The sequence below is a fragment of the Eschrichtius robustus genome, chromosome 1 (assembly GCF_028021215.1).
Source record: "Eschrichtius robustus isolate mEscRob2 chromosome 1, mEscRob2.pri, whole genome shotgun sequence".
Classification (NCBI taxonomy): domain Eukaryota; kingdom Metazoa; phylum Chordata; class Mammalia; order Artiodactyla; family Eschrichtiidae; genus Eschrichtius; species Eschrichtius robustus.
This window is the reverse complement of record NC_090824.1, coordinates 64865666-64886974: the sequence shown is the minus strand read 5'-3', so window position 1 is coordinate 64886974 and position 21309 is coordinate 64865666. Positions and strand designations below refer to the sequence as shown.

General features: G+C 40.4%; 1 protein-coding gene across 2 annotated transcripts in view; it reads left to right on the top strand.

Moving 5' to 3' along the window:
• Positions 1-21309, top strand: part of NPAS3 (neuronal PAS domain protein 3) — an 855298-nt gene that overhangs the window by 772156 nt on the left and 61833 nt on the right. For both annotated transcript variants that reach the window (XM_068534504.1, XM_068534494.1), the window contains one exon: positions 19860-19978. In XM_068534504.1, coding sequence (XP_068390605.1) covers positions 19860-19978 — 119 coding nt within the window. The remainder of the gene's footprint in view (positions 1-19859; positions 19979-21309) is intronic.

Here is a 21309-nt window from a genome sequence, read left to right as displayed (position 1 = left end):
TCTCATGATTCTATAATCGGCAGTATTTTTTTCTTAGGGCTTCATACAAGCATGGGGTACCTTAAATTGATAATGTCTTAGAGTCAATGAAATCCCATAGTATCCCTTGAAATATCATATGCTTCTAAAGTATGAAGCAATACCAAGGAAGAAAGAATGTTATCACCATTGTCCATAGACACGTAAGCTGGCTGCTATTAAATAAACCAGTTTTAAAATCTCTCAGGATCTCCCACAAACTGGACATTCTCTTTGTCTCTTGCCTTCTTACTGGGATGCTTTGATTTCAGATAATGTCTGAGCAGAGACGCTTCCTTCAGCAGTGTCATTTGACCCAGATTGTATGTTTTTATAGCCTGAGCCAATTAGTTAAAGTGACTTTGACTATAATAGGGGACCTGTGACATTCCTCAATATTATTGCATTAGTCACCCTGGAACAGTTTCTGCCTTGTGTTTTTCATCTGGCTCTGATTGTGCCTTCTTTATCCTGATGTTTAGATGATTGGTTGATGTCCTATAAAATAATGACCTTGGAGCCCTTGAAATTAAACCCTGTCTGATTTTCTTTATTTCAGTAAGTCCTTGGCACTCAGTGGAACAATGTGAATCACCTTTATTGTTCTGATTACTAATCAAGGGTTTTTTTCCCCCAACCTTTTTATTCAATTTTTTTTAAAATTTATTTATGTATGTATTTATTTATTTATGGCTGTGTTGGGTCTTAGTTCCTGTGCGAGGGCTTTCCCCAGTTGCGGCAAGCGGGGGCCGCTCTTCATCGCGGTGCGCGGGCCTCTCACTATCGCGGCCTCTCTTGTTGCGGAGCACAGGCTCCAGCCGTGCAGGCTCAGTAGTTGTGGCTCACGGGCCTAGTTGCTCCGCGGCATGGGGGATCTTCCCAGACCAGGGCTCGAACCCGTGTCCCCTGCATTGGCAGGCAGATTCTCAACCACTGCGCCACCAGGGAAGCCCCTCCCCAACCTTTTTAATCTATATTAATCAAATGAGGGTTGGGCTGGGGAGTCAGGAAACTTGGGTTGTGCTCCCGACTGTGTTCCTGGGGGTGGGGTAAACCTGGGCAAATCGCTTACCCTCCTCTGCTCTCATTTTTCTTGCTACACATGGGGAGACTGTTCTAGATCATCACTGAGCTAGATCATCTAGCTCTCTAAGTCTGTGCTGGAATGTGCTCGTGGTACCAGGACCAATGTATGTTTAACTTGGGCTACAGTTCCAGCCTCCCTCCCAAGGCTGCACTGGCAGAGGGCTATACCTCATTAAATGCGCTAATTTATCTATGAAATAAAGTTAGATAAGCACTGACCATGAACTCCTTGAGGGCAAAACAATGTCTCATTGATCTTTGTAACCCGTCACTACACAGACACTCCTTGAAAACAAGGACAGTTATCTATGCAATTAATTTCAGTATCCCCAGTGCCCCACAGAGTGTAAGTACCTCGTACATATTCGCTGAATAAATAAAGGACTGAAAGGTGGCACTGCAGCTACTATTTCCCCTCAGCCTTGATGGAAACCATAGTTTTCCATTCCTTCCATGCTTTGTTTCTCTATTCTTCCCTATCATGTTTTTCTCCTTTGGTACTTCTACTTTTACATTTATGTGTTTTCCTTCTTTTTTTTTTCCTCATTGGTATCATGTCATTTTTCATTAGTATAAGTTGTAGTCTCTTTTTTGTGGTAAAATATATGTGACACAAAAGTGACTGTTTTGGCCATTTTTAAGTGTACAGTTCAGTAGCATTAAGTACATTCACATTATGCCACCATTGTCACCATCCATCTCTGGAACTTTTTCACTGTCCTAAACCAAACCTCTTGTACCCATGAAACAAATGCTCCCCATCTGCTCCTCCCCCAAGCCTCTGGGAACCACTATCATATTTTCTGTCTTTATTAATTTGCCTATTCTAGGTACCTCATATAAGTGGAATTCTACTCTCTTTTACATTTAGGGGTTTTTCCCTTGCTCCCTCTGACCCTTCTTTTCTCTTACTTTTCCTTTTTGTTTTCGTTGTTCCTTGTAGCTGGCCTCTCCATGCATTGTCTTATTTTCTCTGTCCTTTTCTGCATCCTTAGTCGCCACCTGCTATAGGGCACTGCCTTAACATTTTCTTGTTTCTTATATTCACACATAATTTTTAGGTTTTTAATTCATTCTTTCATAGAGTTGTTCTGTTATATTTAAATGTGTCACAGAACGTTTAAGGGCAGAAATATGACTCTTTAAAAATTTTTGAAAGCAGGTTTCTGGAAAGGGCTAGCTCATAAAATGACAGCACTAGAAAGCTAGAGAGGAGAGCAGAGTTGAAGTAGTTAGAAGGGATTTGCCAGAGAAACTTGCACCTGTTTGAAAACCATTGTAGGATTTACATAAACTCAGGGACTATCAAATAACCTAAGCATTCTCTGGCATTTTTCTTCTGATCATGCTCTAACTGCCCCCCCACCACCACCAAAAAAAAAAAAAAATCACAAAGAGAGAAAAGCCCATCTCTTCAGTGGCAAAAGACAGAAAGGAGTCCTAGAGTTCAGCTGCAAAGGCAAACTGACTCCTTCTCTCTGATAAGGGGCAAGTCAGGCACTCTGCTGATTAGTGTTCAATACCAACTTTTCCCTGAAATCTCAACTTCCAGAGCAGGCAGAAGCAGACTCTTTGGGAGAAGTTATGGACAGTACAAGCACCAACCCTTTAAACACACAAAACATAGTGCACAGAGATAGATATAATAAATGTACATTTCTTAAAATCTGGAAAATAAAGTAAAAATTAACATCACTCCAAATTCCTATCATCCTTTTGCCCACCTTCTCACATACTTCTTTCCACGCACCAGAACTCTTTGAAATATACTGCAGCCAAAAATGAAAGAATGTTCAAGATTTGTAAGTAAATTACAACTAATAAATCTAGATTTAGCTTAAGCCATTCTATAGAAGCAATCGTGGGTATTTGAGCGTGCATGGTCATAGACAATGGATCCTCCTTAAAATGGGAAAAATAAAAGAGCTTATCTCAAAAAGTGTTGTGACAACTAAATTAAATGTGTATGTAAATGACCCGGCATTAATCCTAATTCCCTGTACCTCAGAACGGCTATGCGCAAAATAAAATGGCTATTAAGAAAATCTAGGCTATCACCCAGCATGTGGATTTAGAATTGTAATGTTGCAAATGTTGGGATATCTGCTTTTGTAATGATTATATTTATTTTTTAAAAGCTCCAAATATGAGTTAATTCGTGCTTCCTCAGTTTTTTTTGGTCTGGGGAAAGCACAGGCCATTGGCACATGCAGCTGAAGACCAGCAGCTGGTCTGCAAACTCAAACCTACAGTGTGGGTATAAGAATAGCATTCCTATTCCTTCCACTGTTTTTCCCCTTTTTTCCTCAATATACCAAGGTTCTTGTTTTGTACCTTTTACTGTTGCTTCATCTGTATCATTTGTATGTGTTTTTCTCCTCCTCTTAGTCCTTTATACTCATCTTTTCAGCCCTCCCTCTGTAGTTTCTTTCTTACTACCCTACATCTTTCTTCCTCCTCATTTTTATTCCCTGTTTAATTCTCTCCTCTCCTCTTTTGCATTTGCATTTTCTCCCGTTCACATTTATTCTGTAGCACTTTCTAGTAAAACCAGTGACTGTAAAATTTTCTTACCATCTCGCAGTCAGGTTCATGATACCTATCCATTTTGGAAATTTATCAGCCTAGACATCTTTTACCCAAAGTAATGTTAACGATAATAGCACAACCAGGAACGTTAGTGAATATATGAATTTTGAGAACAAAATAGTAACATGTCTATAGGTAGGTTTTTTTTTTCCCCCGACATTAATAAGATTCACATTTGATGTGGTATTTCAGCACCAGGTACTTCATAAGTACACAACAAATGTTTGCTGCTCAAATTTAACTTACGTTAATCGAGGCTTTCCTTCATGTGGATTTATTTGATTCTCCCAGCAACCCCCTGATGCTGGGTAAGACATGTAATATCATGGGCTTCATGGGGATAAGGGAGTAAATGGAGGAGAGACACATGACTGACTTAAGACTGTAGAGCTTTTTGCCTGCTACGCCAAACCTAGAACTCAGGCTTCCGAATTCCAAGGCATTACCCCACCCCCATGCCACACTGCTGCTCTCCAGGTTGTGGCTGTCATCCTGCCCAAGGGCACCACTGTTGTTATGCCAGGACAGGATTTTCTGCTCTGAGACCCAGGGGACTACTGAGCATTACTATCCATTCCTGCTCCTTGATCCACCCAATAATCCTAAAAACAGATGTTAGAACCAGCCTGCGGAGATATTAGCAATACCAACTACAACCATAAAAGCTACCATTTACTGAGGGCTCATCATGTGCCAGGCGATATGATTTACGTGGGTTAGTTCACGTACTCCACTGTACACGGCAATTTAAAGCGACTGCAATTGAGTTCTCTAAATACTATACACGTTACTTATGTATCTTATCAAACATTCCTAAAACTGTTTTACAGAGAAAACGTATCTACCCATATGAAGGGAAAAGAAAAAGAATCAAAGTATTAAAGAGAGCAAAATAAAATCAAAGTAGAACCAATGAATCTGGTCTCCCAAGTCCTTTCCCTTGCGGCACTGAGTCACCAATCTATGCCATTGGCCTTGCTGATGGACCAGTCCCAACCCAGCACTGAGCTAGTGACATAGGGAAGTAAATCTTTATATTTAAGATCGTCTCGGCTGTTCGTTCTCAATGCTAAAGGTCTTCTTGCCATAGAGAGGCACTACCTCTGCTCAAGGTAGAGTCAGCCCTCTGTATCCGCGGGTTCCACAGCCATGGTTTCAACCAACCATGGATGGAACCCCTGGATAACAAGGGCCAACTGTACTATGACATTTTACATAAGGGACTTGAGCATTCCTGGGTTTTGGTGTTTGTGGGAGGAGGAGGGGCCCCTCAAACCAATCCCCCGCAGATCCCAGGGACGACTGTATCTATAAAACCTCCCTGTAAGACCCTCCTATATGCCTGTGTTAACTGTTGGGGCATTGTCAGCAGATCAGAGCAGAATTGAGGGATGTTATAATAAGAGGAAAATAAAGAAATCCCATGTCTAGGAAGAAGGAACGCTAGTGCAGATATCATATCAATTAAGGGCACGGGGGTTGCGGTGGGGTGGAGAATCTCGTTGCCAAATATAAATCCCAAAGAAAATAAAATAGTCCGGACAATAAAAATTATTATTATATTACTGATATGAAAAGAGAAAAGCGTGGTTCTAAGTTCACTGAAAAGTTTCCCTTCGGTCTTGAGTGATTCTTCTCCAGAGCCTCCCAGGAGTACAAGCCTATAATTTTAATTATATCTTGGCATTCTTATAAAGCAAACAGCCTGCTCAGGTAGTATTTATTACCTGTTAGGAAGAATACTTATGAATATGCTTCACAAATTCCAACCACAGTGATGTACAGTGGGCCTTTTCAAGGACAGAAGGGGTGAGCTGGGATGCACGTTGGAGAAAAGTTGCTCATTAAGGGAAGGTTTGTTATCCGGGAACGTATAATTAAGGCGACGGTCCCAGCTTCTGTGACAGCCAACACTCGGGTAGTTGTTTGATTGCTGTGTGGGTCAGGGATCAGCTCCTGCTACAAGATGTAGCCACATTAGTGTGTTAGTGAACAGGTTAGGAAGTAAATTACAGCTGCCTCTCTCAAGCACGTTACTGTCGGTCTTCATTGTTTTGTTTTTACTGTACATCAGCAGGACTGTGGCTTCTGAAGACTTTGTGTGACAGGTTAGGCATTTTATCCTTTGAGTAAACAGTAATCACGGTATGAAGAAAGTGGGACATTGGAGAATTTTTCCTATTCTTTGAGAATTCCACTCTTCCTTTTTAGTTTGCTCCAAGGGCTCATTGGGGATACATATATTAAGCCCTTTAAATAGTTCATAATAAATCTTTGTCTCAGGCTGATTCTGACAGTTTTTTAAAGAGTCTTTTAAGAGAGGCTCCTCAATCATTTGTTAATCCACGGGGTGATCTTCAGACTTCGGGAAAAAAATAACAGCCAGGGCTCTTGGGTAGTGAAAATACAAGGTAGGAAAAAATATATAAATATGGAAAATCCCAAGAATATCATCTTACTGAGATTACTTACATGTTCTGCATGTATCTAAATGCTTGCTTTCTTTCCCAACAAGCCACAAAGAGAAAGGAAAATAATTGTCAAAATAGCAAGGGTTGTTATTGATAATTTTATGTTTTCGGACTTACATGCATCTCCTAAAATGTTAGACTTCAAATTGTGTAAGAGAATATTCTTTTTAAAGTAAACTAATTCTCTTGGTAGAAAGATAATTTCTTCTTTGCCCGTGTTTCCCCCTTAAGTCTACTTCTGTCTTCTAAATTACTTACATACAAACTGCTATTTTACCTGGTCGGGGAGAGGCACTCTACTTGTCGAGGAAGGATTGTAGGTGTTGATTATTAGTGTCAACAAAAAAATTTTGAAGGGCAAGACATAACTTTCAGAATAAAGACCTTTCTAGGTTGGCTTTACATATTTTAGCTTCCATTTTAGATATAAGCTAGTTTGTCTAATATATTAGATGTTAATAATTTAAAGAATATAACATGATTTTAGCACCAAAAGAATAATATATGACACTTACCAGAAGAAAGTAAAGGCAATATTATCTCCCATGTAAATAATTAATACCAGAAATCATTACAATACCTGTGCATTATTTGTGCAATGAGTGGAAAATATTCTAAAGCCTCTCTACAGAATAAAAGAGTGCTCGATCGCAAGTGTTTTACGTATAAATCATTTGCTATTTCAGGGAAACTTATTTGGATGTATTTGGTTTGGCTTGTAACTGAAGTGATTCAGGAGGAAACTAAAGACACAGGTCATACCTCTGAGTCAAACATGAGGCTAAGCATCACGAGAGGGGCATTTTCTCCAGGTATATGATCTGAACCTTTATGTCATTTCTAAAATGCAGCTTCTCAAGCTATTAAAAAATACTGAGAACTTTACTAGTGACATGCAAATGGAGTTTGTTAGAAATAAATGCAATAATAAAATGGAGAAGTGGGCAAACAACAGCCTACTGTTATAGATGGATTCATTCTCACGTAAGGTCAAATAATTGAAGACCTAGAGCAAGGGCGACCATAAATACCTGGTGTCCCTGCTGTGGAGAGGATTAACCACAAAACAATTATGACGAATGTGGTGGGAGCGTTCAGCTACCAGGCAACAGGAAATATGCGGTGCCAGTCTTTAAAATAATCATTTGGCATTACAGAATATACAGTTTAGTCCCAGATGCCATCCTGATATAATGCTAAAGTGTTGATGTTAAAAATATCAAGTACATCATTAGAGCATTATATGCGAAGCAGGAAAGGGGGCAGTAATTGTAATAGTATCAACACACTTGCTTTGCACCCAGTTTGAGAAAAGGCTGCTTCGACCCCATTTTCACCATCACCGTTAGCAGTAAATAGCCTTTATGTTTTTAAATTGAAGGAAAAAGGGTACAGCAAAGCTAATTGCGAACAATATAAATAGAATCATTAAAAAAATGACTGCTTTTTTATCCCCCCCCCCCACTTGGGAAGACTATGCATAGCCTTGAAGACAATATACAAATGACCTAACGTCAAGTTCAGATACGGAAATGATCCTACACATGTATTGTGATGCCTACACATCTATCAGCTGACCAAGATCCTAAGGATGGAGTCCTGTCTTCTTCGCAGCAAAGCAGGGCTACGCCTGCCAGGGGATAAGAAGACTTTGTTTAGGTGCTGAGATGGGGCAGTGGTCATTGAAACTTACTGGGATCATAAGATAAAGGAAAATTTGCTTAATTAAAGATGTCGAAAATAGATATTCATTAGCAAAATAACAGATATAGATAATTATCGGGTTATCTCCCATTTCTGGCTCCTCTAAATTATTACAAAGTATAAATAATGTTACTAAGAATATTCTCCAATAAATAAACCTCAGTTCTTTATTGATGATGGATTTAATATAGTACTTCGAACTGAAAACACTTTGAAAAATAACCACTTCAAGATGTGCTGGAATAGAGCCATAATAAAACCAACAAATTTTAGCTGCCTAGTCAAATTCCTCCTGTATGATAAAAAATAATAAATTAGCAGAAGATACTGACTCAGGAGACATTTGTGGAGACCTGCCAACCCAGGCTCTCCTCTACACCCAGAACACACACGTTCACACAGGAAAATAAAAACTGGGCCGCTGTGCTGGACGCCATATCCAAGAAGGCAAATTTGAAAAAGCCACTTCATCACACCAACGTTCACTTGAATTTTCAATTATTGCCTGGCTCTCTAACACTCTCCAGTGAGAAAGTTCCAGCCATTCAGAACCTTTTCTGTGTCAAACAGATGTATCCCAGGCCAGTCTCCTAAACCCCTCCATTCTTCATTCTTGCTAACAACGTGACTCTCTCACACGAAACCCTTCCTCTGTGCAACAGTCCTCATTCTTCCATGAGCAGGGGTTCCAGAGTTAACAGGTAAAACTACAGGCTTCCCAGTTAAATTTGAAACGTACATGCAATATTTGGGTCATACTAAAAAAAGCAGTCATCGTTTATCTGAAATTCAAATTTAACAAGGTGTCCTGTGTTTTCATCTGGGAACCGTCATTAGGAGTAAGCTCTGCTACTGCCACCATCTTTTTCCACAAGCCCCACCTCTGCGTCTTCACCCTGATTGAAGCCCTTTTCCCTTAGAGCCCACTACTCTAGAAACTTGCTCTCAACAGAGGCCACGATTCACTCCTACGCTTCTGACTCTCCCAGCGCGAAAGAGCAGTGGTTATCACCCGGCGCTTCCGCAACATTTCCTCCAACCTCAGCATATAAAAACTTCCTCTTAAAAAAAAAAACAAAACAGCATTGTTTACCTGTTCTCAATGCCGCTGTCTGTCAACACCCACACCTTTCGTGGACCTTCCTCAATGGCGAAGGCTGGTTCTATGAGGTCTGCGCAGCCGTCTCCACCGGACGGCAGCAGATGCCAGCGTCAGAGTTTCCAGGATGGGTCCCGATTCCACACAGATTTCCTCGACTGCCAAAGCTCAACAAACTCATTTCTTGACTTACCTTTAGTCACCCATTGGCACAGCCATTCCTTGACCTTTAACCATGCTTCATTTTTAAAATGCCAAGTACCTGTTAGAAAAAATAGAGAAAACCTTTCTAAGGTATGAGAGCAACAAAAAAAAGTTACAAAGGGAAAAATGTATAGATTTCTCTATATAAAATTTACAAACATATGTTTATCAATGAACATCCTAAACAGAAGTAAAAGGCAAAAAAATGGGGAAATGTTTGCAAGAAATGTGGCAAAGATAATATCCTTAATACATGTATCTAAGTATCTCATTCAGATTGATAAGAAAAAAGAGTAAAACTCAATTGGAAAATAGAGGACATAAATGAGTCACTGAAAAAAATTCAAATAGCCAGTAAGTATGTATTAAAACATTATTCAACGTCATTAGAAATAAAAATGCAAATTAAGCACGTGAGATGTTTTTACATATTGCTTTTCAAGGTATCTTCTCTGCATCTTCTACTAATTTAATATTTTTAGCAAATAAGAACACATATATTAAGATGGCAATTAATATGAACATCAAACATTGCTGATAAACATATAAACTGATAACACAGCACAACTTTTCTGGAAAACAAATTGTACATACTAGCTTAAAAAAAAAAAGCTTATCCTCTTTGACCCAGTAATACTCTTTCTAGAAATCCACCCAAAGACGTGATAAGAAAGTTGAAGGAAGATTAATTTCAAAGAAATTCATCACCATGTGATGGAACATTACACAGCCAGGAAAAATACATTACACAGCCAGGAAAAATAGTGTATTTGAAAGTGATGAACTGATGTAGGTACATGCAGTTACTACCATTTCTTATTTTTAAAGGCGCCTTGCAACCAAGGCCGCTAGAGCCCCAACGTCCTTTTATTCCCCAAACAGTGTCTAATAAAAGCCCAGCTATTATCCCCTAGTGAGCTGTGGCTTTTTTTAACATTAAAAAATGTAGGAGATATGGGTGTGATCCCACTTTTGAAATAAATATATAAAGAAATAGTAAATAAGACAGCAACAAAACATATTAGTGTTAATAGTGACTGTAGCTGGGGATAAGGTTACTGCGTTGTTTTTTTTTCCCCCCTTATTTATACTTTTGCGTATCTTCCAATTTTTCTATGAACGTAGAAAAAAAAATACAGATTAAAAAGATAAACTTGTTTAAAAGCAACAAATAGCATTCTCACAAATCATTCTGGGAAGAAAGCCCCCCCTTACTGGCTGTCTCACCCACGTCACCACCTCCACCCCACCCCTACCCCCGTCATCCTTTCCTGTTCCCCAGCTCATCACTCTATCCATCCTTACTTGCTTGTCTCTTAACCCTTTGGAGTCCCTCACTCTATTGTCTTTCTTTCATTCCCATTGAGCCGGCTCCCATCCCTGGGAAAAGCCCACTATCCTGAGCAATGCCTTGATAAACCACAAAGCCATTATTATTAGGGTACCCTAGAAAATCAGTGCACTTACAGTTAAGTCATGCAGCTTCTAACCACTGTGTAATCTTATTGCTTATTTTCTATTGATCCTACTTGCTTTGCCCACATGAACTGCTCCATAGCTTTTTTTCTTTACTCTCAAAATCCCCTCCTTCTCCCACTTCCTTTATCTCAGCAAACGACCTTTACTCTATTGAGATTAAGTTGTTCAGCGCGGTTCCCATCACCCTCCCCTTTCTCTCCCTCCCCCTCTCCGTTTTTTTGCTCACATCCTTTTTTTCCTTCCCCCCATTTCAGAGGCTCACCTCTTTTTCTGTGTTACTAATGAAATATCCCTTAGGATTTAAATTCTTCAATTAGCATTTCTAATACAGACAACTTTAAACTCAGTCCTCTCAATCAATAAACATACTCAGCCCTCTTTATTTTCATCACCAAATTCACCAAAGAGAAGTAATCACTTATTTTTACTCAATCTTTATCCCACTTTTCTACTGAAGCTGCTCTCTCTGGAGATCCTCAAATAAATGACAATGCCAATAGGTTCATCTGGGAGGCACAGGACACTCTGGACAATTCTTAGTGACCCCTCCCTTAGTTTCCGACATGTTAAATTATTCGTCTTTAGTATATCACTTATTTCAATTTTGGACAAAAGTCCAAAGGGTAACCATTCTAGAATTTCATCGTCACTGGCGCATATCTATCCAAATAATAGTTTTCTGTAAAGCTATTTACCAGTGCAGAGTGATGGAGCTGCAACTCGAATCATGAGCCCGGAGCTCTGGCACCTTCACCCCGACATCCACATGACTTAGTCTTCTGTGACCACACAACCAAAACGTGGCCCTCATCCCTCGCTAGCCCCTTACCCTGCATCGCTCTTCTTCAGCGCATTAAGCACTTCCAGAAACTGTTATATATTTTCCCCTCCTCCCAAATGTAAGCACTGTTATAAACAGTCCCAGCTCATTATAGATACTCGTTACATATTTAATGTAAATAACTGAACAAAGACTGAGCCAGCTATAACGTCCAGTATATGCTTACATGTGCGATGTAAAATACTCGTCTTTAGGGCTATGTGCCGAGTGAGGACCGGGAGTTCCAGGCACAGGCAGAAGATCAACCTTTAACAACCTAAAAGGTGCCCTCTCAGGCCACACATCTGCACTTTACGCATGGAGAGTGATACTTTGTGTATCAATGGTTTGAATCACTGCCTGATTTTTCACCCAGTGCTGCATAACTGTTTCTCATCACATGGCATTGTTGTAGTTAGTCACAGAGCTTTAAAGCAATGAAAAGGCAGAATGCATATGTGTGTGTTTGCAAGTGCCTCTGTAACCAGACTCCTCTATAGGACTCCTTTTGAAAATATGGTATGTCGACAACATCTGTGCCTGAGATGGAGATTTGGCCAGAATGCTAAGAAAATAAACATGGCAGTTCAACTCGATACTGGCAACCAGTTACTGCCCCGTGGATAGGCTGCACCGAAGATTCGTGTATATAAAATAGTATATTAAAGTAAACTTACAAAAGCAAAGAGCAATCATTGCAACCATAATTTTTTCTTCCTCTTTGGGATTCTAATTTTAAAAGCATTAGAGAAGACAGCTGCTCATGCTGTGATATGCGCTAAACAGCCTGAAGGATGGAAAAAAATATATTTGTAGCTCATAATAACTATTGACCTTTCTGATATACAATGTTCTCTGTGTTAGCTATTCGGTTCTATCAACAGTGAAGATTGAACATGACTTTTTAATAGAAAACACGGGGTTTCAAGCTGCCTTCACAAAGGTGTTTATGTATTGTTATTTTGTTTTGTACTACCAAGACTAAGTCCTGATGCCCTTTGTCTGACATCGTGTTTGTCATTAAAAAAAGAGAGAAAGAAAGGAAAGGAAGGAAGGAAATAAAAGAAGGAAACAGAAAAGGAAAAAAAGCTTCAATGTTATTGAGTATGTTTCATATGAGGAATTGGCTGGTAACCACTTTATAGTCATGATAAAAGCACTGCCACACTCGATCCCATAAGCAATATTGGTAATGGAATCCAAGCGGCATCCCGGGAGGACATGCTATATTTTTCTCCCAGAATAGATCCCTCAAGTGGCAACATTTATAGGGAGTCTCCAGTAAGATTTAAAACCGTCGCAGTATTCAGATGGCATGTTCTCTGGAGTACACAGCCTGCTGCAGAACGGGTCATGTGGGATATCATACACTCTCAAAGTCTATCTTTACAATACCCAGTTTTTCCCCTTGAACTTTCCTGAAGCTTAGGAGTTGTGTATAGAAACACCCACTGGTAGCAGCTTGACTCTGACACTGTGTGTATTTCCCCGAGTGGTATCATCCAAACACCAACTGTGGAGCAGCAGGTGGCAGCTGAATGCTCTCCTTTCCCTCAGGGGACAGCCCCCCAAGTAGCAACCCCCGCCGGGCGCAGGAAACCTGACCGCCAACCTTATGCATCACAATTCTCATCCCATCCGAGGCAGGCAGATATTGCCAGGGAGCTTGTGCTGACAGGTGGCATGGGTTGGCAGATTATTATTTTTTCCTCTTTTTTTGGCGGATTATTTTTAATGTTATACTGAAAGAAGTTTATTACATCATTATTGAACCACAATTATTTTCACAGCTATGCTCTAGAGTTTCAGTTAATGATTCACAAGTTTCTAAACAAAGCTGAAGACTCACAACTGAGTGGGAGCAGGAATCAGCCCTAATGAGACTTCAATAAATTTGGCTTTTCCGTCATACTCCAGAGCAAGCACTGAAGCTGAGAGAGGCTGATTGCTGAGCCAGAGGGTAGTGGCTGCAACTGCATTTGCCTGACATCCAAAAGGTGGTACAACTTGGGTCCACGGGAAATGGTGGGCACTGCCTCCCTGCCAGTGGCCGAGGATCTCTACTAAGGTCCATCACCCCCTTCAAAGTCACCCTGGTACATGGTAGAGGATGGTAGAGGACAGCCCAGTGGGATGGAAACCAACTCCCAAAAGACAGAGAGCAAAGTATTCTCTAATTCTGGGCAAAAGCAGGCCAATCCTCTTTTCTTAAGACCACACCCACTAATCCATGACTCTCAAAACAACACTTAGCAAAGAATGCTTCCTTAGAAATGAATACAAGAAGAGGACGTAATGATTCCCTCTCCTCCAAAAAAGAAGAAAAGACTTCTTGGGACAAGACGTTTGGTGTGAGAGAATGGGCAGGGGTAAAATGAATAATTCTTCTTAAAAGAATGCATCCGAATATTACTGTATTCAACATGCAAACTGAGTGCCTACTTATGTAAAACATAATCCTAGGCACTTGGGGGGCATGAGTTGGGGGCTGGAGAAGAGTGGGAATAGATACAACAAAAGATAAGCAAGACGTCAAGCCTGCCTTTCAAGATATCACAGTCTTGCAGATGACGCTGTTGACAGCACCTTCTACAAACTGCACATTTTAAAAAATCAGTTGAGCATTTAGCTTTGAAAACACAGACCCCACTTTAAAAAATCAGCACTGCAGGTAGTTATCCTTACATATGTGAATTCACCAGGTACTGACACTCTGGGCAAGGCATTCCTTCTCAAAATCACATGAGTCTTACCCACGTACATGGTTGTCACATATCAAAACAAGGTTATGATTTGTCCAAAAAGAGGTTCCACGTGGGTGTTATATTATCTGTCTTTGCATAACAAGTTACCCTCAATACTGATAGATTTTTAAAAAGCAAAGATATCTCATTTTATAGGTCAGGAATCCAGTAGCAGCTTGTCAGAGTTAGCTGTAGCTTGGGATCGCTCGTGAGGTTGTCATGGAGATGTCAGTCAGAGCATAGTCATCTGAACGCTTGATTGGGGCAGGAGGGTCCACATCTAAGCTCACTCACGTGACTGTGAGTAGGAAGCCTCAGTGCCTGACTACATTAACCTCCCCATAGGGCTGCTCAAGTGTCCTTACAACATGGCAGCTGGTTTCCATCAGAGTGAATGACCCGGGAGACAGCAACAAGGAAGCCACGCTGCCTGTTATGACCAAGTCATACACCGCCAACTCTGCCACATTCTATTTATTAGAAGTAAGTCACCAAGTCTAGCCCACACTCAAGGGGAAAGGAAGTAGGCTACACCTTTTGGAAGGAGGAGTATTGAAGAATTTGTGGCATTTTTAGATTACCACAGTTGTCATCCTGGATAAACATAAAATCCACTGGGACAATTTCCGTGAGAAAAGATTTATTTTTACCATTGGCCTACTATTGGGAAACTAAGTTGGGGAGATCTTATTACATTAATGTCAATGTTTAATGAATATTAGTTATTGAATATATTAAATATATGTAAATAATACATGTGTGTGTATATGTATGTATACACATGTGTGTATATATACACATATATTTCATATATATTTATTTATGTATATACATATATATACACACACACATGTATATGTATATACATATAAATCTTTGCTGTGGGTTTAAGGAACCATGCTATGTGCTATAGGGAATCAAAGTTAGACCTGTCTCCACCCTGCTGCCCTAGCATAAGAGATAAAATGAGAATATAAATAAATGTAAGAACTGGAATACTGGACATATCATGAACTTTGGAGTCAAACAGATCATGGCTGTGTGCTCTGCCACTGACTATCTGGGAGACTTGGACAACATATATTTTTATATAATAATAAAGATTTGGTATTTTCATCTGTCAGTTTGGGCTAAGTTATGTTGCAGTAAATAAAACAATCCCCAAATTACAACAAAGATTATTTCTGTGAGGGTGGGCTAAAGAGTCTGTCCCACATTTTCCTCATTCCAAGACCTGGGCTGATGGAGCAGCTACCATCTGAAATGTTGGAAATCAGCAGAGCAGAGAGAAAGAGAAAGTAGCACCTCGCGACCTGCTCTTCTCGAAAATTCCACCTGAAAGTGACACGACTTTTGCTCACATTCCACTGGCCACAGAAAGCCACATGATCAAACCTAACTTCCAAGTGGCTGAGGAAGTGCAGGAAAACTTTTGTAAGAAAAGAAATAACTTGTTACATACTTGACATATACTCATTCTAAAGTTCTAAAGTACATCAGTATCTAACAAAGCTAACAGCATACACCAGCGAAACAGTTTGGCCTTATCGAGATAATTGCAGAATGAACCAACATCTCTTCCCTTGTCTTGTGAAAGTCATTTTGGTTGTTCGCACTTTGCACAGAATTTCTGAAAAAGGAAAGATTCATTTAGGCAATGAAGTGGTAGAAGAGCATATTTAACTTCATATCTTAATAACTTAGCCCAATGCCGCTTCTCCTTTAAAAGGAAAAATACTATGTTCACACTTGAGGAGTTTTGACTTTTCTCAAAACTTAACTTTTCTTTTCTCTCCCACCCCCATCAGGATTTGATGGCAGTTGGAGGCTCTGACACTAGGGTTGCACCACAGACATTTGGAGTGTGCTAAAAAGAAAGGCCCTCCTTATGCTTTGGCCTCATCCACTTGCAGGGACCCTGGAGAGAATCCCGGAAGTGCTCAGTATACACCTGGCCCTTGGCTTGGCCAGTGAGAACTAGGTGGTTCTCAGCCACCTCCGCTTCCCTACCTTCATCACCACCTCCTGCCCCTTCATAATAATAAGGAAGCAGTAACTACAGTACCAGTTAGGGAATCATAAACAGAGGTGGAATAATGCAGATATGCTTTCACATTATGGTGGAATTTGCCAACATAAAAATTATTACAACTTTTGCTATAAATTGTTCTGTAAATCTCACAAAATATGCAAAAACTGGCATTTCAAGAGCTGAGATCATTTAGATTTACTTAAAAGTTGAGGCCCTTGAGATTCACCAAAAGAGAGTCTATTTCTTTATCTAGCTTTCAGTTGTGTGGGTCTTGATTTTGTTTTCTTTTTCAGCTCCTTGTTTATAATTCGTAGGTCAAAACTGGCCATATCTGGGCTTTGACCACTTAATCCAGCTTTACCCATCAATTTCTCCTTTGTCTCCGGCAGCAGATATAACTTCTCTGAATCCCAAATTTCTTATCAGATCATGCAGCAATCATGGCCTGTCTCAAAAAGCTGACAGAAAAGCGTGTGATATCTAGAAAGCACTCCAATACGCTTTTTTGACATAGATTGGTTCCACGGTCTTTATAGAGCAGCAGTCCTAAGGATACTTTTCTCACTATTTTGTCCTCTCTTCATATCCGCCCAACAGACACACACATCCTTTCTCTATTCAGTGCTATAGTCATGTCACACAACACCAAGGCCATGCTCCCTTGGCTGTCTCCCAATAGAACCTTCATCACAATCCGTGCTTCTCACCTGAGACACTTAGAAAGCTTCTGTTCTGAAGTGGCTGCTCCTGTCACATGCAGATAATATGTCTCTTTGCATGAGAGACACCACTGTCAGAGCTGGGATAACCAGAGCATATTTGCCAGCCCTTGAGCAAACGTGGCTATGTACGTGTGTGCTGGCAATGAGTTTGCCACGTATCCTTTGAAAGGGCCAGTGTGGCAGGTTACTTCTGTCCCTGTCCTCGGAATTAGAAGGCCGTGTGGAATTAAAGCAGAAATCTTTATCAGAAATCAAACTCTTTTCGAAGTTGCCCTCTCTCTTCTCCCTGACCACCCCCCAGATCCCTATGCTCTTGAAAGACAGCTTGAGGACCAGTTTAGATTTTCAATCTCAGCTCCACTGGGGCAAAATCTGACCTCAGCATTCCTCTCACACCAGTTGTCCTGGGTTTAATGAACGCTGCTCCTGTATATGTTGGAGATTTAACACATGGGGCGGGGGGATGGGGGCGTTACATTCACTGCCCAGCCAGAGCAGGACGCAGCATTCGGCTCCACAGCTCATGGGAAGCTCGTGTCTCCCATTGTGTCACCCAGCGGGAAGCACCTTTGCTGGGGTCTCTAACCTGTGCAGTTCCACGTACTACAAACGATAACAATTTCTAACGATGCCTGAATTATTCACAGTTACGTGGTTCCTTCCTTCCTGGGTCAGGGTATCCTGGACCCCAGCCGTAAAACATAGTTCGCTTTTCTGGGAAGTTGCATTTTTCCTCAGCTGTTGCAAACACAATCTCGCTGAACAGAGCTGAACTGTTGAGGCTAAGTTTGTGGTGTGGATTCTGATGGCTTCACATTAGTTCAAGCCTCTGAGGACCAGGGCCAATAAATGTGAAAAGGACACTAGTAGATTGGCATACTTTTCCACTTCCACCAGGATGAAAAAGTGCTATAAATTAAGTCTAACCTTAAATGTATAATCTGTCCTTGGGAGGAAGGAAAAAAAAAAGAGATATAGCATCTTCAAGCTCTCGGCATCCCTTACGAGAAAAAATTGGTTCTAAGGGTCTCTGATCTTGTGTTTTAGTAAAATAGAACTGCACGGCTGACTGACAGTTCGGATCTAAAGCATTTACGTTTAAGTTTTGATCTCTCTGCTTTTGATTAAAACTAATGAGCTCATTTAATTCAAAATGGGAATCTCTGATAAGAGAAATAAGGTTGATGTGATTGGATTAGAGGGGCAAATTAAACTCTTAGAGCAGAAGTTTGTGCTTATATAGTGTATTAAAAAGCTGTTGGCGTATTATAGCGTGTTAGATGATGAGAAAAATTTCATAGTAATTCATATTTAATCAGAAGAAATGAAAGTACTAAATATAACATGGCTCTGCTTTTCCCTCGAGTGATAAAAAGCTGTACATTGAAAATGACATCAGATCCGTGCTCTCTAAGACAAAAAAAAGAAGAAAATCTTAAGAGAGACACATAAGAAGGGACACTTGTCAGTGGTTCCATCACCCCAGAAGAGAAATGCTGTAAATGTAGGAAAATATAGTCATATTAAGACAAGAATGATACAAGAAAAGCCCTAGACCACAAATAGCAAGGCTTCTGTTATTATAGTAGCTCGTATTTTTCTTTCATCTGAGCATCGAGTCTAATATAAAAAATAGACGTTTCTTTCCCTTAAAAATGTATGGGATATGTTTCATAATTTAAAACTGAAAAGCTTGTTTTGCCTATTTTTCTTTGTGTTTTATTAGCTATTTTCACACCTACTTAATTCTTAAATCTCTCTACACATATTTCTTGACCTTCATCCTAGGGAAAATTAGTGCTCTTGTAGGGCTGCTCAAAAGAAATTCAATTTTGTTGTTGGACATGTTTTTTTTTTTTACTTTAGAATAAGAGAAACTTTAAACTACTATTTTAGAAGAGTAAAATTAGAATGTTATTAGGCTTTAAAACCCCCAAATTAATTTCTTTTCAGGAAAATACTTAAATTTATAAAACACCTTGGGAGTTTATTTTTAAAGGAAATAGATTCACGTTGCCTTCTGGCCCGTTTGCATAAAGGTGGTTTTAGATCAGCAAGGCTGCAAACTACCATTTTAAGTCAAAACATATTCTGCTTAGTCTAAATACACTTAAAGGGAAAGAGTAACTATCTTGCTTAAGGGAAGCAACTATGATTTTCTCATATCGGAAGCAAAGAAGTAAAAACATAGAGGCTGTTTTTTATTCTGATGAGGGCAGGGGACAAGCTGCCACTAGTGACAGGAAGAGAAGGTTGACACCGGGAGTAGTTTTTGTTTCTGTCTGTATATCCCATTCTCAGCCCTCTACCTCGAGTCAACTGAGAAGACTTCATGCCTCTTATTCTCCATAGCGAAGGAAACTGACTCAGAAGGGCAAGGACACGGGCCAGGGTATGGCTGCCCAATCTTGATGGTGCCATGGTTCTTAGAACTCCCCAGTAGCCAACTGATCCAAGAAGGTATTTGCAGGGAGAACAAAAAGCAAGTCATCCTTACTCTCATCTGAAGCATCTCTGCCCGAGTCTTGGTTGATCCCGTAAATCTCTGGGGTCCTTGTTTTTTGTGACTGTTCTCTCCATGTGCACCAGCCAAGCCTCAGGATGTGCTACAGTTACTTACTTACTATCAGACCCCGCTTGGGGAGCTGCTGGAACTTGAAAGGCCTGAAAAGCCCTTGCTAGAAACTGGAAAGGAGTTTCTTCAGACACATTAATTTTTCTTTTTTCTTTTCTGCAAAGTAAACATTTTCTAAATGAGGTAAATTGCTTACTACACTCTTAGCACCCATCAGTCATTTATTTTTAGTGAACTCAAGGATCGTACCTGAGCGGTAGCTGAGAGGGCCTGTGTAGAGATCTAAATCATGTGTATGTATTTTTGTATTCTTCAGTGGAATCAACCAGCCCCAGTCTGCTAACCACTGACAACACCCTTGAGCGTTCGTTTTTCATCCGAATGAAATCTACTCTGACCAAACGTGGCGTGCACATCAAATCATCAGGATATAAGGTAAGCTGGGCTCCAGCCGGGGAAAGACTTCTGTCTCGGGTCAATCCTAGGTCACTTGCATTGAGTTTCCCAGCTGCTTTGGGTCCATATAATCAATACATGTGATCTCTTGAGCAGCCCACAGGGTTCTTAGTTATCTTCCTGTCTCAAGGCAGGGGATTCATTACACCCCTCATTCTCACTTCAGACAGTGCTGGTGCACTAAATGCCTCAGCGAGTGTCTTTCCTTAAAACATATGTTAATAATGCATCAAGTGCTTCAGCACATGCTAGAAATTCACTTTGATGGAGAAGGTGAGCCAAATTCACATCCGTCCTTAAGATGACCATTCTAGAACTACTACTATAAGAATTCTACTTCTCCCACCTCCCCCTTCCAATCCCCCCCTTTCTCTTTAGAGAAAGACTGTCCATTTTAATAACAGCTTGGCCACCAAGATTCATACATGTAGATAAGAAAATCAGGTTGGACGTCAGAAATCCTAATTTTGAAATCACAGTGACTGAACATTCAGTCACACCTTAGCATAGATAGAACACTGCACATACAGAAAATATGTTCCACACAACAGCAAAGACCAAGTCCAGAGTCATAATCTACATTATTACCATTCTAAGGTTAAGGATATAAAAGCTTTCTAATCTTGGGAAATTCCAACGTTTCAGTTACTATAGCAACATAAATTAAGACCTATGAAATTCATGAAATGCCTTTGGCAACCCGAATCTTATCAGTTTTACAACACACTAACCAATCTTTCAAACAATATTTATTATATGAGGAGGGCAAACAGATGGAATGCACTGTCTCTGTGGCCAGCATGACCTTTCCCCACTGGAGAGTCTAGAGCTTCCGGTAGCCCAGTTCTTGTGGGACAATGCCATAACCTTGTCAGGGATGGTAACGGTCATTTTCATCAGGTTTTAAAAACCTTACATAAGTCATCAGGAGGCTAGCAGCTGCAGAAAAGTCAGAATCAGGCATTTTCTTTGACATTAATTCTTCTGTAAAAAGGAAGGTTGTGGTAAAGCAGGTCCTTCTAAGGATGACCTTTAGCTGAGCTGTCCTACAGCCCAAAGGGCACGTGTGGAACACCCCTAACCTTTAACAGGGTTCAAAGCAAGGGAGAGGCCCCCCCGGGCAGCGCCCTGTGCAGTAGCTCCCCCTACAGAGGGATTTGTTGGCCTGTTACAAAGGGATATGTCGGAGGACAAAAAACAGACTACCTTTAGGACCATCATGTATTTTCCTGCCTCACAGAAACACTGTACATTTATTAGTTGCTAACTGTGTAGCCTCAGCCAGTTTGGAATTCTGTAAGCAAACTATA